Here is a 16,880-nt window from a genome sequence, read left to right as displayed (position 1 = left end):
TTTACATTTGCGTTGCATTTCTTGGTTGGTGTTCTTATTGTTTTGTTTTGTTTTTAAACCATAAAGCATGATTGTTCTTTTTTTTATGTGAGATTTATTTTGACTTTGTTGTAGAGGCTGCCAGGTATATGATGGCAAGACAGTAAAGTTAATTTCATCTATCTGCTATCCAGATGTCCAGTTCCTGGTTGTGATGGTCAGGGTCACATAACTGGGAAATATGCATCTCATCGTAGTGCATCAGGGTGCCCTCTTGCTACTAAAAGGCAAAAGGATGGGTATCTGAATGGCTCCCAGTTTTCTTGGAAGTCAGTGAAGACGGAAGGTATGTCGTGTCCAACACCAGGATGTGATGGCTCTGGACACGTCAGTGGTAGCTTTCTTACACATAGGAGGTGAGTAATGGCATTATCTATCAGTCTGTCTAGCCATCCATCATCCATCTATCTATTGTTCCTATGTGAATTTTTAATAAACATGAATCTTGTTGGTTATAGTATGCATGCATTATAATAATGTTTTAATACCTGTTATTTTGTGAGGCATAGTTGCCTCATAGTGAGGAAGAGTTCCAGATAAGTTGATAAAAATTGCACAACTTCAAACCTGTGGTTATTTCAGATTTAATGCTGAATCTGTCATAATAATAATATCCTACCCCTGGTATTGCTTACATATAACAAACTGACAATAAAGTTCCATATTGTGAACTTTTCATCTGATACACCCATAGAGCACAGAGGACTCTAATGTGTATAAAGATCCCATTCACTTCAACTAAGACACAGATTTATGAACAATAATATCTATATTCTTCTCCATTTTGAATTGAAAGTCCTATCTATCTTCTTTGTAAAGGTGCTTCTGGATGGACAGAAGCAAGAGAATCTGCTATGGAATGTGATTTTGCCCCCAATCTTTTCAAATGTACTCGCTGAACAAAAGAATAGGATATTTAAGAATCCCTGTGTTTAGGAAGATGCTCAAGCTTGGAAAATTATTCATATTTTTCGAATTTTTTGAAAAGGAAAATCATTTCCAAGATAATCTGGAGTGCAGCATCTTGTCGATCATTCTAAATCATAATTATTAGTACTTTGTTCTGCACTCTAAATTTTATATATATATATATATAGTGTAATAAACAGAAAAAAATAAATTGGAGGTAAGGCAAAAGAAGAGAAACACTAAATAAATCTAGTTTATACCAGTATTATTCATTATACTTCTAAATATTTTCTATCCTTGCAAACCATTCTTGATCCATCACACCCATACATTATTTCCTTTATTGCATTTTGTTCTCTAATTATAATTTCTTGATTCAGTTTTAACTTTCTCAGTCTTCCCTTTCCTCTCTACCTAGTCATTCTTCCTTTATATATTCGGTTTGTCATTTCAAACTTATTAATTCCCTACAGTATATTAACCAAACCACCTTAACATCCTTGTTTTGTACTGAACATTCGTTTTTGTACTCAACATTCATACATGCAGTTTCTAAATGTTTGATCCTATCCCTTCTTTCTTTACCATACTCTTAAGACATCTCTTGTCATCTATGCTCACTAACACATCTCTAGAATCTAGTATTCTAGAATCTTTAGAATACTGTACTCCTTCCAGCATTCAGCTTCATCCTAAATAATTTCCTTACTTTTATTCTTGATTCCATTCCCTCTGCTGAAGGCATCTTTTTAGCTGTTTTCATCCGCTCCACAAATGCTGTTTAATTTCCATTAAAAGTAATCTGCATTTATTCTGCTACTTTTATTCTTAAGTATTTATCCTTTGATTACACTCTTTGCTTTGTCTATATAGGTCACAATATATCTTTCTCTTATCTTCATTTTTTGCAGCATTTTTGTATATGCAATTTTTTTCCTCATCTACAACCTCTTTCAACCAAGCATCTTTTTTCCACATGTCCTATTAATTGCAACTCCACATATTTCTGTGACAATCTATAACATAATTCTTGACTCTCTTCCAATATCCATGCCATTTTCCAGTCATTCAGTCTGGAGATTAATCTATTACTTTTGGCCCAGCGATTAAGGAATCAGACTAGTCCCACGTTGGGCATAAAGGCCAGCTGTGTGATGGCAATAGCAGTTAGATTTATATACTGCTTCACAGTGCTTTATAGCCTCTCTAAGCAGTTTACAGAGTCAGCATATTGCCCCCAACAATCTGGGTGTCCTCATTTTACCCACCTCGGAAGGATGGAAGGCTGAGGCAACCTTGAGCCTGGTGAGATTCGATCTGCCAAACTGCTGGCAGCCAGTGATCAGCAGAAGTAACCTGCAGTACTGCACTCTAACCACTGCGCCACCACGGCTCTTGGTTTTGGGCTAATTACTTTCTCTCTCAGCCCAACCCAATGATCACAGGATCATTGATGGGAAAATAGGAAGAGGAAAGTATATTAGGTATGTTCTCTGCTGTGAGTTATTTATAAAAATAATAAAGGGGGAATAAAAATAAATAAATAAAATATATACCTTGTTTCCTTTCCTATAATTAATCTACTTTCAGATTTGTTTCTTTCAGTTTTCTTCCATGTTCGGTTTTAACCAAGATCCACCTTAAAACTACCAATAAATAGTCGATTCCACATTCTGGAATGGATTACATTTATATCTTGATTAATTCTCTTAATCTTTTAGTTTTTAGATTCATATGTGTACAGGTCTTTTTCTAAGCAAATAGACACAACAAATGGTGTTTCATATTTACTGAACAATATGCCTTTGTTTACTAGTTAAAATGTAAATTTCTGTTGTATTGGTCCAAAAATGTACTTGACAGTTTCAGAACCAATCCAGTATCTAAAGCAGTAGACTGTATTTCCTTGCATTTAAACCAGTTAATTGGCCTGATAGTGTTAAGGAAATGAAATCAAGTTATTATCAATTGGGGAAAATAAGTATAAATTATACACATCACTTCTTTAAGATAAGGATCAAGCTATTAATTCATATGCTTTGGAAATATATGATTTAGAGATAGTTTCAATAAGCCTACTAGTTACTAGTTTATTAGTTTTATTTTTATGGAAAATATTTTTCTAATTATTGTCGCAGCAGACTTTGATTGATCCTAGAAAAACTAAGCAGGGTTGCAACCAATTGATGATTGGGAGCCTACAGGGAGAACAAAGAGTAAAAAAAAATATGCACATATCCCAGAAAATAATAGTAAACTGTTTCCATATCATTGCCAAAGAGACCAGAAGTTGAGGGTGATTTTATAGATCCTTCATGCTTTCATTTTTATTTAGACTAGGTTTATCTCATCTCAACGTTGATGATGAACCTGGCTGCTGTTATAACATTTCACTGCTTGAAAATGCTTAAGGCATTTTTTCCCATAACAGTAACTATTATTCTAAGTACCAGATACATTTTAATGGGAAAATTATATTAACATCAATATTTCAATTTTAATATTTCATTTTCTATATTCTAGAATACCTATAATTTAGCTTCCATGTAGTGAAGAGTATAAAAATGGTGTATCAGATACTATACTGTATGACAACATATTAATGTCTCTGAACAATATTAAACATTTTTTCTTAGCTATTATATTTTCCCAGTTAATGTTTATATTATAGTGAATGTATCTCTTGTTTGTATATGCAAATATGAACTATAGAATATTAAATATAAAAGAATTAACTTCTCTGAGAAGAATTCTTTTTCCTTTTCAAAAAGCAGTATCTTCTTAGTGGTAGTTGGGAAAGATTTTCTTCTAATGCTGTTTCCATGGTAGCTTTAGCTGACAGATTTACAATCAAAGGCCAATTAATAGTTCTTTCCTTGCTTATTGTCTACAGTCTATCAGGATGCCCCAGAGCTACATCAGCAATGAAGAGAGCAAAGCTGTCGGGAGAACAAATGCTTACAATAAAGCAGCGGGCTAGTAATGGTAAATAGTAAATGCTTCTGAAATTAAATGACATTGAAACCTTATTTCATGATGATGAGATTAATTTACTCATTATGATAATATTATAGAGTCCTTTTAACATAGTTTTTGAATCCTTCTCAAGAACTCAAGAGTACAGTATATGAATTTGCTGTTGCTGTGACAACTTCATCTGCACTACTCCGTGTTCCTCTTCTGGTCTGGACTGAAGTAGTAAAACAAACTCTCAACTGAAGACTGTTCTGGCCACATTTTCTTCAGAAGCAAATCTCACTGGGTCCAAGAAATTATATAAAAATGGTCCTGTATTTCATTCTAAATTTTTTAGGCTAACAAGAGGCACTAATTTCATCTCTATCTAGTTTGACAGTGTAATTAATTGCCATAGCAATTTTATTATGTAATTTACTGTCTATATTTTTCCCAAGGGCCACTTCAAGGTAATTTTTATCCTGAAATATTTAAAAGACATCTAAAACAATTTGATAATTTTGACATACTGTATGTTCAAATTTGTTAAATAAAACTATTTTAGAATAGTTAAAATAATACATCAATAAGAAATTAAGATTATTCCTATTTCAAATTTCAAAAAAAAGAAAAAAAAAGTAAGTTCTAAAAGGTATAGAAGAAAACGTTTCCATTAGAAAGGAAGGACTATTTGATTTTCCACTGGTTTCCCTGGTCAGAGAAATGGTTGCAACTGTCTCCCAATACTTATGGATTTAATGTGCAATCATAGGATAAAAGCCCTAGTTGCTTACATGAAGAAATGCACTTTGTCACAAATTTGCCAGATACATCTACCTATATAATAATATTTCTATATTCCTGCGCTGCTTAGACTCCATGAGGGATTGGAGTCTAGTAGCATGAATATAAATAGATTAATCCTTAAGTATAATGCTTTGAGTATAATGCTTTGAGTTTGATCTAAGGACAATCTTCCTATAGAATTATTGTTATTCATACATGAGTATAGAAAAGTGTCGCTTTTATTTAAACTACTTTTTCAAAGAGAGGGAAATACAAGAGGATGAATGAGAGAAAAATTTAGAATTCCCTTATCTCTTAAACTCATTGAACAAACAATAGGCTAGGTGAAAAACAGACACCATAGCAGTCTGTGAAGATCCTTAACCTTACCCTAAACAACTCATAGGCGCAAGGAGATCATACAGTCTCCAACACCTGCAGAGTACAATTGTCCTGCTACTTTCTCAGTATTCTGTGACATTCCAGGTGACATGGTTTCCTTCCGCCTTAATCTGTTTTATTTCCATAAACTTCTTACTTTGATTTTCTCCTTTTGCTTAAACAGGAATAGAAAATGACGAGGAAATTAAACAGTTAGATGAAGAAATAAAAGAGCTAAATGAATCCAACTCCCAGATGGAAGCTGATATGATTAAACTTCGAACTCAGGTAACAGTTTTACAAAGCCTTAAATTGAGTGTGTTTCCAAGACAGACAGACAGATGTGTGCACACAGACATACAACAGACACCCAACCATTCCTCACACACCAGACACATGCATAAATGGGTTGGTCCTGTAGAAAACGTTTTGCATCTTGCCCTGTAGCCCCCTGAAAATCTTTCTAGATTAGGAAGATACTTCTAAACTTACCTGTCAAATATCATTTCTCATTCTTTCTTCAGTGGGAGCATGGCTGGGTTTCATGACTGAAGTCCATTAGAAGTACTCTGGATACAACCTAATATTATTGAGCTAAAATAATTATTTGCTTTTAAATTGTCATGTTTTACATTGTGCAATCATATATTCTTTTAGATTACCACAATGGAAAGCAACCTGAAGACAATAGAAGAAGAAAACAAAGTAATTGAACAACAAAATGAGTCTCTCCTACATGAATTGGCCAATTTGAGCCAATCTTTAATTCATAGTCTAGCTAATATCCAGCTACCACATATGGTAAGTGACTGAAGGCTCAAATAAGGAATTAGGCAGTCTTCTTCACCTCATACAGTAGATGTCTTTTTGTTTTTATGTTTATGACTCCTCAAGCAGATGGAGATTTGCGATATCATCCCTGAAACCATAAAGATAAATTTAACTGCTTAAAAAGAAATGGTGGGCCAAATCCGATGTCTCCTGTAAAATTAAGTAAGCTTTAAACTAGGCCTTTTTAAATGTATTAAGAAAATATGTCATTGTGCTGTGATAGTTTATTTTGCATATATGAATATACAAAAAAAGCAATTAGAAGTTGTATATGAACTACTATTTAATATCTCGTAGGAACCAATCAATGAACAAAATTTTGATGCTTACGTGACCACTTTGACGGACATGTATACAAATCAAGATCGTTATCAGAGTCCAGAAAATAAAGCCCTACTGGAAAATATAAAGCAGGCTGTGAGAGGAATTCAGGTGTGAACAGCTGCTATAGTGGTGAAAAATCGTACTTTTAAAAAAAAAGATGCCTCTTGTTTTTTGCTGCTGTAATTTACCAGAAAGTGTTATATATTTCTTTCTGTTTAAAACAGTGTTATGCTCACAAGACTTCATAATAATTTTATGTCTTGCTTTGAAAATAGTAATTGCAGAATAGTTTTTTGAATACATTCACATTTTGTACGTTTTCATATAAGCTGACATAGTGTGATATGCCATGTAATGTTTATAGCTGCTAATGTATGCACATTTTTGGGGTAAATATATTTCTGAAGAGGTAAACTGATCAAAATAAAGAGTGTAAATTCTTTTTAATGCTTTAGTGATTAAATGTTTTAGTATTTTGAACTGAAATGGACAAAAAGAAAAAAAAAGGGGGAAATGCTTTGAATGACAATGTTGCAGTCTCCAGCCACTTTTTAAACACTCATTTATCCCATTGCTGGAAGATTTTATGGGATTTAAGAAATACATTTTGTGTGCATATTGTTTCATAGTAAGAATTGGTTGCAAAAATGCTTTATTTTTTAACAATGCCTGAAAATATTGTGTAACTTTTGTTTTCAGAGGATGGTATGTGGTGGGGGCAATAAAAATGGGGGGTTTTAAAATTTAAAAAAAGGGCATGAATTAGATGTGAAATGTAAAAGGAGCAATTTATTGTAAGACAACATCAAGCCATGGAAATTTGACAGAAGATTCAAAGCAGCTTAAACAGCACTTTTTAATTAACTTCTAAGCATTATTTGGTATGAATATGGGAACTTCCACAATGACAGGAACTCTGATCAGAGGTGGACTACGGGAAGATTTCGACTTTACTTTTCAAACTCACTTTGGAGTCAACATCCTTTATCTCTCCAGAACTCTTAAGAGTGTCCATCTGAGTTATCTGTTAAAGCAATGTAGTTCGTCATTTCATAACTTCACTCTTTCCTTTTTCAGGCAAAACACAATTGTTTAAAAGAAAGATTGCCTGTAAAAAAGAAAAAGTTTCCATCTGGGAACTAATTCCCAAACATTGTCATTACAGCAGTTGCTGACCAGGATTCATTGCTACTTTACCTAGGAAATGGAATGCAGTTCAGCGTATCTGATTGTTTCACTTTCTTCCCTTTTTACTGTTTACGTTCTGCTTTTTGGTTGGAGTACAATCATTCATAATTGTAGCATTTCCATATGCTATCTATTTGTTCTACTGTTACCTATTGCAAAAAACGAATGCAATCAAAAAAAATTAATGTAACTAAATATACTTTGGCACTTTTTTGCTTTAAATTGCATCATTTCAAGCTAAAAACGTATTGTACTTTTTAAATTTGATTGTTATTTCTTCAAAATAACTGCACTAAATGTATGCATAAGACCACTTTTCTTGAGACATTTTTGTTTATCATTTAATAGTAGTAATTCAAATGGTGTGTTGTGTTTGTCGGATGTTGAATTAATTTCAATTTGATAGCATATCTTTTTCTTCCATGTCTTGATGTTATGCAGAAAAGTACAAGAGTACTTTAAAAAATTTTGTTATGAAAAAAGATGGGTTTTGTAAAAAAAATAATAATAATAAAATAAAATATTTTTAGCAGAACAGGACTTACAGGGTCATTGTCCCCACAATGTGCCAGTTGACTATTTGCACTTACCTTGCCCTATATATCCATACGGAGGTGTGCAATTTCTTGTGTCATTAGGTTTGTGACACTAAATTTGAACAAATTAGAGTGGAAGCCAGTGTGGCTAATCCAATATTATTGCTAAGGGGAGACTACAGGGATCTCACAACAAATATTCTGATACAATACTCAACCTCGGTATATATATATGTATAAATATATGTATATCCCAGCGGCACTTTATACTATACACTGTACAAAAAGCTTACAGTTTTCCACAAGGACTTTAATAACTAGCTGGGAGAAGATGATGTAATTACTTTGGGGCTCTGCAGTATCTTCTCTGTACAGTGCCCTCCTTTCTGTTGTGCTATTAGTTGTAGCTGCCACGCTCAGAATTGCCTTTTTGAGAGCTGAAGCAAGGTGCTTGAGATTCACCTCCTGCCATATCTATTGTCCTTTGGCCCTGGCCTCCTTGGAGGGCTCTCATTGTTCATAACGGCATATGCATTTTTCCACTGCATTGTGTCTGCAGCTTCTTTGCCAATATAGTAATGCTTTCCGTAGAGTAATAGATAGTATCAGTTTTGGATTCTTATTGTTATCACCTATGTACAATGGAAAAGGGATTTTAAGCACAAATCCGCGCTCCTCATCTAATGTTGGTACATAATATCAAATCAAAAGTTATCTGTGACTATTATATAGGGATCACAAAAGTGTCACATATTAGAATGCTGACATTTCATCTGAAATTATTGTGAGTCATCAGAGTTTATTTATTCTAACTTATTGTTCAATTTCATTTCTAAGTTTAATTTAAGTGATCATTTATTAAGACAGAATTTTGTATAAACTACTTATTGTGCTCTCTGTGGAACTGAGGTTTGATTTATTTTTGTACTACACGGCATGGGTTTGTTGACATTTTAATTTTGCTATAAATGTGTGAAATCACAAGTTGCTGTGATAACTTCATTTTTAAATTGTGAAATTTGTACAAATTTTGTCATGCTGGATGTGAACACATCTTACTCTAAATAAATAAATAAAATGTGTTGCCACATTTGTAGCACAGCTGTTCTCTGGTTAATTACTACCTTTCATATATTCCCCATAAAATAACGAAGCCTGTATGCCATGGCCCCTCTTTTCATTTTCATCACTGAAATGAATTTATTTTTTTTATTGTTTAATCAAATTCATCTTAAGCATAACTGCTTTTTTTTAAAAAAGGCCATTAAAAACCTCCCTTTTAGTCAATAAAACTGACATTTTCAAAATTTCAGTTGCTGTAAGTCAGAATTGTTCACATGTACAGTTACTTTTTGCCATAGTTTTTAAAATCATTTCCATCTTCCTAAGGCTTATCTTACAGTTCTGATATTAATTTGCCTTTATGGTGCCTATCATTGAAAATGATGCGGCAGTTTTTAAATTCTCATACTCATTTCAGTGCATAAGTCTCTAGAGCATTAGATCATGGTGATGCTGTTCATTGCAACAATATGCAGTAAACTGCAATTAATATACATGTAATTTAATAGTGTTTTTCATTGTACTTATAGCCTATTTTGTATAGTACTAATCAATATTTATTGTGCTGAATTTTGTTGTATATTTTCCAATTTATTTGTTTATTTTGTTGAGGTTTGGTCTAATGGTTAAGGCACCAGGCTGGAAACCAGGAGACTGTGAGTTCTAGTCCAGCCTTAGCCAGGAAAGCCACTGGATGACTTTGGACCAGTCACTCTCTCTTGGCCAACAGTGTAGACTTGGGCAACAAAGTCAAAATATGTCAACTCAGCAAGATTTCAGGTTCTTTTTTTTTTATCAATTTTTAAAAAATAATTTAATCTATCAGGAAGGGTTAATATATGCCATGGTTTTCAATTATTACACAATGCCAATCTCTAATTTCTCTAATGGTTTATATCATTTTAATGATATAATTGTCCATGTGAATAAACTATTTTAGAAATATTAACATGGATCATATATAGGATCCTTTTTAATGTACTGTACTGGTTTCAGTGTCAAGTGGTATAATATATATTAGCTGACAAAAGCAACAGTACATCAACATAACACAACCCTAACCCTAACTCAACATACAGATTGTCCTTAAGTTGGCATTAACACAAATTGCAAGATACATCTTGTAAAATCTTCATCATTGTCCTGTGATCTCTTGATGAATGACTTTCCAAGCAATAGTTACAATATATTGTCAAATAAATATTTTAAATAATTTAAACTAATAAGAAACATAAATTAAACATCTGTTTACAAATCTTATCAAGGCTACTAAGTAATATTGTAAGGGAGGAAAAATATAGTAAGTATTAAGTTAGTCATACTTTTGATTATTGATTGATGCAGAAAAGAAACAGTAGCAGATATTTGTTTTCTACATTCTTCTTTCTTACTGAGTATTGATCAAGAATTATATATAATATTCTGTGGTCCTATTGTTTTTTTTTTTAAACTAAAAGATGTAACATTTCCTAAAATAGATGAGATACACTCAGGAAATGCAAGAACTTTAGGCTAAATTAAGGGAGGAAAGTACAAGAAAGCAATGATAAACTACCTCTGGACTGCTTGCAAGAAAATTGCATGGTCATGTCTACACAGTTACCAGGAGTCAAACTGAAGATGAGGAAGTCTTTATCTCTTTCAATATATGCAGACAATAGTACATCAATAGTACAATAGCTTCCATTCCCTCACAATATTGTACTTCAGAACCTCCATCCATCAAGGCTGATGCAAGTATACTGAAATAAGTGAACATTCTTTTCTTATACAATAAGATTCATGTAGCTGTCTATTCAGTAACTGTTATGATTAAGCACCATACTTTCATTAATTTATATGAATATTCCTTATATGCTAGTTACATATTCTACTGTCATGCAGACTCCAAGAGCTAGTCTATATTTCTAGGATCTGTCTTTTACTGTGGTTTCCTGACCTGTTTATGATGGCAATGAGATGTTCTAGGATTTTCATTTTTCTAGGTATATTCCACAGTTTGATTGGTTGATACAGTCAAAAACCTTTTATAATCAATAAAGCACATATTGACATATTTCAATGTACTTTACTTTTTGGGCTTTTCTAAAGCTGGCTTGAACATTGGCATCTCTTTTTCCTTAATGGGTTCTAATCTGTGTTGGATGTTTTGCTAATGTGTAAAATAAAAATGATAATGTATAATATAGTTTGCCCATTTGTTAAGTCTCATTTCTTTGGTATTGTATGCAGATTGGCTTTGTCCAATCTGTTGGCCACTGAGTCAATCTTCAGATTTGCTGGTTCAAATCTTTACTAACTCTTCCTTTGCTTGCTATGTTCCTGTGGGTAGTTCATCGGTTCCTGTAGCTTTCTGACTTGATAATGTCTGAAGTACTGATCTAATTTCATCTTCCAGTACCAGAGGTTGTTATAAGTAAGGAATATATTTTAAGATACTGTGGACGTTGGCCTCTATTATGCAGTATTTCAGTCAGTATAGTCTTTCCATCTTTGATCTTTCAATCGGCAACCACTTGTTCATTGTAACATGAGTTAATTGAACTCAATTCTAAGTTCAGAGATCTTTCAGAAGACTTTCCTCATTTTTCCATGTCTGTTTTCAATGTCTTTAAAGGTGTTGTTATACTGTTTCTTTTCCAACAGCTCTCCGACATTAAGTTCCTTCCTGACATATTTGTCTTTCTCAGTTTTGGCTTCTCTTCTTTTCTTGGCAGTTTGCATGGTTTGTTCTGACATCCAGCTTGCTTTTGTCTTCTTCATTAGCTTACTTTGGATGTTGCACTTGAGCAGTTCATGAACAGTTCCACAGCCAGCATCTGGCTATGATTTATATATAGCCTGGCTGTGGCAATAATTGAGCTCCTCCATTTCCTTTCAGCAATAATATAAATATGACTTCTATGTACTCCATACGGTGAGGTCCATATGCCCCCCAGATTTTGGGGTCCTAGATAATATGGCATGTCTATTTTGCTCCAAGTAGATAATGATTATCCTGAAGTGTCACAGGGGTCCCACCTAGCAGTAATTTGACCCAGAATTTGCTCTTGTCTCAATCATACATGATCACATTTTCAATTATCAAGCTGTGTTCAGGTCACAATGCGATACTACTAAGATATCCCTTAGAAGTTTAGACTGGCTCTTTTCTAATGCTTTAAAAATCTGTTAGTCACATAGTTAGGAGTCATAAAGCAGTCGTGTCTGAAAACAGGATAATAAGAGCTATCACTGTGCAAAAGAATTTAATGGCTGATACACTGTTCTGTGCATAACTAGTTACATCTTCTGAATAAGTATTTGCATTATATCACATATCTCAAATGGTATTTGTTACTATTTTCAAACTGTGTGAATTATTGATAGATATATCAATCTATTTGGTTTGTCTCACAGTCAGCCAGAAGTTTAGACTGGTTTTGGCCTTTTTGTCCACCTATCGATATGTGTGTGTGTGTGTGTGTGTGTGTGTGTGTGTGTTTATAAAACCTATATATATATAAATTGCCACAATACGTCTCCTTCAGGCAAGACAATTTGCCACATACAAAAAAAACACTTCAGGTCAGTCTAAGACCTCATCTTGGCAGTTTTGTTAGCTTCTACTTGTGTCAGATGAGATTCTAGAGCAGGGGTGTCAAACTCATGGCCCCAGGGGGCTGGATGTGTCATGCGCTGGCTACGCTCATCCCCAGTTTAGCGTAGGGAAAAAAAATGTGATACGTAACTGACAACAATGTGTCATCACAAGTTTGACACCCCTGCTCTAGAGTAAGTGAAGAGAAGCAATGTTGATCAAGCAGTTTTTGATAGTCTGAATCAACTTTGTGAAACTGAAACACTTATTTGAAGTTTTGTACAACCCAACTATCTAGAGGTTATCAGATTTGTTCAAAGGTAAATCCTGAATTCCAGAAACTCAGACCAAGGATGGTAATGACATCCCCAATACCGCAATAGAAATGAATACCACAACTACTAATAATAATGATGTTAGCAATCAGAAGGAGGAATTATAAATAGGAAGTATTCCTGTTAAATAGGGCACTTAGGCTACATTCATACAACATGGTACAGTGTGTTAAAATGAAATTAGGAAGCTTCTGACAATTCCTACATCATATTCTTGTCCTTGATGTTAAAGGATAAAACATGCATTTATAGGTAAACCTTGATTTCCAACTATTCATTTAAAAATGATTCAGTTATGACAGCCTTAGAAAAAGTGTTTAATGACCTGTACTTGTACACATGACTATCACACCAAACTGATGGTTACATGATTGCAATTTGTGCACCTGGAAACTGGCTCGTATTTGCTACTGGTTGCAGTATCCTGTGGTGACATAATCGCAAATTGTGACTTTTTTATCTGTTTCTGGAAAAAAAAAATCCATTGGGAAAGCTAGGTTTGCTTATGTGGCTCACAACAACTGCAATGATTCACTTAACAACCATGGAAAAATGGTTGAAAAATCAGGAAATTCTGAACCCAATTGTGAGCTTAAGTCGACAACTACCTGTATTTGTGCTAGTGAGAGAATTTTAAATCTTAAACTTCTGGAAATAAATGACCACTGAATTGGGAAAGACAACAATATTTTAATACTGTAATTTATAAGAAAAAACAGAAAACTAAGAGAATTTAAAATGCTTATTAACCTAATTTTGGAATGGCTTGAGGAAAAGTACTTTCAGGATCAACCTGAAACAAATTTGTACCCATGTGCTTTATATCTGGTGGTCATATTCTTTGTGAAATTAAACTAGAATTATTTCCATAAGCTCGATTTTCATTTATGTTTTCTTAAAAGCACAAGTATTGGATGAAAAATACCAGCAAGTGGCAGTATTTGACAAAAATCAAGATGAAGAGCAGGAATGTTTGAAAGGAAGTCTCATTACTAAGTAGTATAAAGAAAGTAGCAAGAATAGGTTTTTATTTGACAAAAATTGTATTTTTACTTCTCAGAGGCTTTACATTTGGCTTATTTGACATTGTTTTAATTTTAAAAACCACGGACTAAGAATCCAAGAGGAAGCACTCATTAGCATTAATGTGATTCTACTGTTTTGTGATACAAAGTAAGGAACATGTTTTGACCAAGAAGCAAGCCACTCTACTTCTAAGGATTCCTATTTACAAATCCAGATTTTTCAAAAAATCTTTATTCTATACAACTGACTATAACATGATAATTAGAGATAATTTTTTCTCACCAATGCTCACATTGCAAAAGATATAACTAGCTTTTACCCTAGTTATATTAAAAATTCATCATGTGAATATATTTAACAGTGCTGATTGATCATCTGCTCTGTTCCAAAGGTTGGGTATTATTTTTATACTTAATAGGATGCAAGACTCCTGCTACTTAGATAAAAATGTTGTATTTCTACTTTGAATATCTGATTTACCATGGCCACAACTTACCTAAGTTTGAAGACAGCAGTGATAATGATAGAAAATGTTATAATAAAAGTTTCTCTGAAAGCAGGAAAATCATCCCTTTGTCACACTCTGCTGATTTCTACCAATGTCTTTGAGTAATAGGAATAAATCTTTTTGGCCCAAAACATGTCTGCTCCATTTCTTCTACTTCTGGATACAACTTTAGACAATTGCAATAGCTTCTAGAATGTCTTGGACAATGTATTTTGGACAACAGGCTCCCTGTTATTAAGCTGGTTATTAAGACCAGCTGCCTGTAATTACTGCAGGTTCGAATCTTGCCAAGGCTCAAGGTTGACTCAGCCTTCCATCCTTTCTAAGGTAGGTAAATTGAGGACCCAGTTGTGGGGGCAATAAGCTGACTTTGTATAAATATACAAAAGGATGAAGGCTATTGCTGAGCACATTGTAAGCCGCCCTGAGTCTCCGGAGAAGGGCGGCATATAAATCAAAATTTAAAAAAAAAAAAAAAATGTCTGGAAAACAGCTATTTTCCTACTTAGTATTACATTTTGTTCCAGAAAAATTTAGTTATTTTCATTAACTCATTGCTTATTAGTATGGGTCAATAATTAGTGGAAAGGCAGAGTGCTTACAGTAACTCTCCAATATTTTGTCATGTCCTCATAAATTTTATTAATTCAGGACATCCTGTTTCAGGCTCAAGATAGTATAAATACAACTCCAGTTGTAAATTAGGCCTTTCCAGTATTATTATTTAAGATTATTCAGCATAAAAATATATCATGTTGCTTCTTACTCCCACAGAAAACAGGAGCCAACTTCCCCTTGTCCACTGCCAGAAGATTATATGTAAAATTAAATGTAAAACTATAACATCTGCTCAGATTTGTTCAGTATGCTTACAAATAGCACCATTGGCAACCCTGTTTATTGTACAATCATCAGAAGATAAAGTTTGCAGTGACCCAGCAACAGTATTAGACTTTATGGTATTTTGTGCATAATACAGTATTTTCTGATGAATGAATAAAATGTCACCTAAGCTGGATAAAGGCATTGTTTTGGAAGACAAATGGGACTAGAGCAGCCACAGATACATATGTACAAGCACAGCTTTCAACCTTACCTTGCAATGGCAGCTGTAGTCTTATGATAAATCACTGAATGCCTGTGAAAATACTCACAAACCTTCCTACTATTCTGAATTTTGATAAGCTGTTATCAAACAGTAGTTCTGTTAAACTACTGAAGTTCGCAGATGACACCAATGATCAGTCTCATTCGAGACAATGATGAATCCGCATACAGACAAGAGGTTGAACAACTAGCCTCATGGTGCAACCAGAATAATCTGGAACTGAACACACTCAAAACCGTAGAAATGGTGGTGGACTTTAGGAGAAACCCTCCCATACTACCATTTCTTACAATACTAAACAACACAGTATCAACAGTAGAGACCTTCAAATTTCTAGGTTCCACCATATCTCACGACCTAAAATGGACACCTAACATCAAAAACATCATCAAAAAAGCACAACAAAAAATGTTCTCTCTGCGCCAACTCAGAAAGCTCAAACTACCCAAAGAGCTGCTGATACAGTTCTACAGAGGAATTATTGAATCTGTCATCTGCACCTCTATAACTGTCTGGTTTGGTTCTGCAACCCAATAAGACAGACACAGACTTCAGAGGATAATTAGAACTACAGAAAAAACAATTACTACCAACCTGCCTTCCATTGAGGACCTGTATACTGCACGAGTCAAAAAGAGGGCTGTGAAAATTTACAGACTCCTCGCATCCTGGACATAAACTGTTTCAACTCCTACCCTCGAAACAACGCTATTGTTCTGCCCCAGCTACAGACCCCAAAGAACACAGCACACACAAAATCCGTTCACACCTTGGTTTACTAAATAAATCAGTCTTTTACAACAACGGCTGTTAATTAACTGCATTAACAACCGCCAAGAATTCAAAGAATAATAACTGAAAGCTTACTGTGATTGGCAGAATTCCCAGAAGCAATTTGCAGGAAGCTGATAAGATAAGCAAGACAAGACAAGACACGAAGGTATACGAACAAAGTTGTTCCCTGCAAATTGCTTCAGTCAGCGTTCCTCCTTAAATAGGTTAAAGGAGTGGCCAATTAGCCCCAAGCCTTACTCTTGAGGAGACCTCCTCCTGAGGAGCCACTCCTGCCTTTTGGCAGCTCTGCGCTGCATCGAGAAGAGGCTCCTCCTCTTTGTCCTCTTCACTTAAGGGAGCTTCTGGAGGTTCTGAAGGCCCTGGCTGAATCCCCGCCTCTGGCACCACATCTTCTCCAGCCTCCTCATTGTCCGACTGCCAGCTGCACAGGCTGCTGGCGCAGCACCACACCAGCCTCCTCGCTGTCTGAATCAGGTACTAGCTGCACAGGCCGCGTACGGGCCACAACAGCTATAGA

At 34.4% G+C, this 16,880-nt stretch overlaps 1 protein-coding gene across 1 annotated transcript in view; it reads left to right on the top strand.

Moving 5' to 3' along the window:
* Positions 1–6,339, top strand: part of MYT1L (myelin transcription factor 1 like) — a 302,946-nt gene extending 296,607 nt beyond the window's left edge. The window contains exons 20-24 of the mRNA XM_070955078.1: positions 174–395; positions 3,842–3,933; positions 5,255–5,358; positions 5,728–5,871; positions 6,199–6,339. Coding sequence (XP_070811179.1) covers positions 174–395; positions 3,842–3,933; positions 5,255–5,358; positions 5,728–5,871; positions 6,199–6,339 — 703 coding nt within the window. The remainder of the gene's footprint in view (positions 1–173; positions 396–3,841; positions 3,934–5,254; positions 5,359–5,727; positions 5,872–6,198) is intronic.
* The last annotated feature ends 10,541 nt before the right edge of the window (positions 6,340–16,880 follow it).

Source organism: Pituophis catenifer, unplaced genomic scaffold, assembly GCF_029215685.1.
Source record: "Pituophis catenifer annectens isolate HBS135680 unplaced genomic scaffold, rPitCat1.0.hap2 SCAF_1, whole genome shotgun sequence".
In the NCBI taxonomy this organism is placed as follows: domain Eukaryota; kingdom Metazoa; phylum Chordata; class Lepidosauria; order Squamata; family Colubridae; genus Pituophis; species Pituophis catenifer.
Note: the sequence above shows the minus strand (reverse complement) of the source record. Positions and strands in the feature narration are given on the sequence as shown.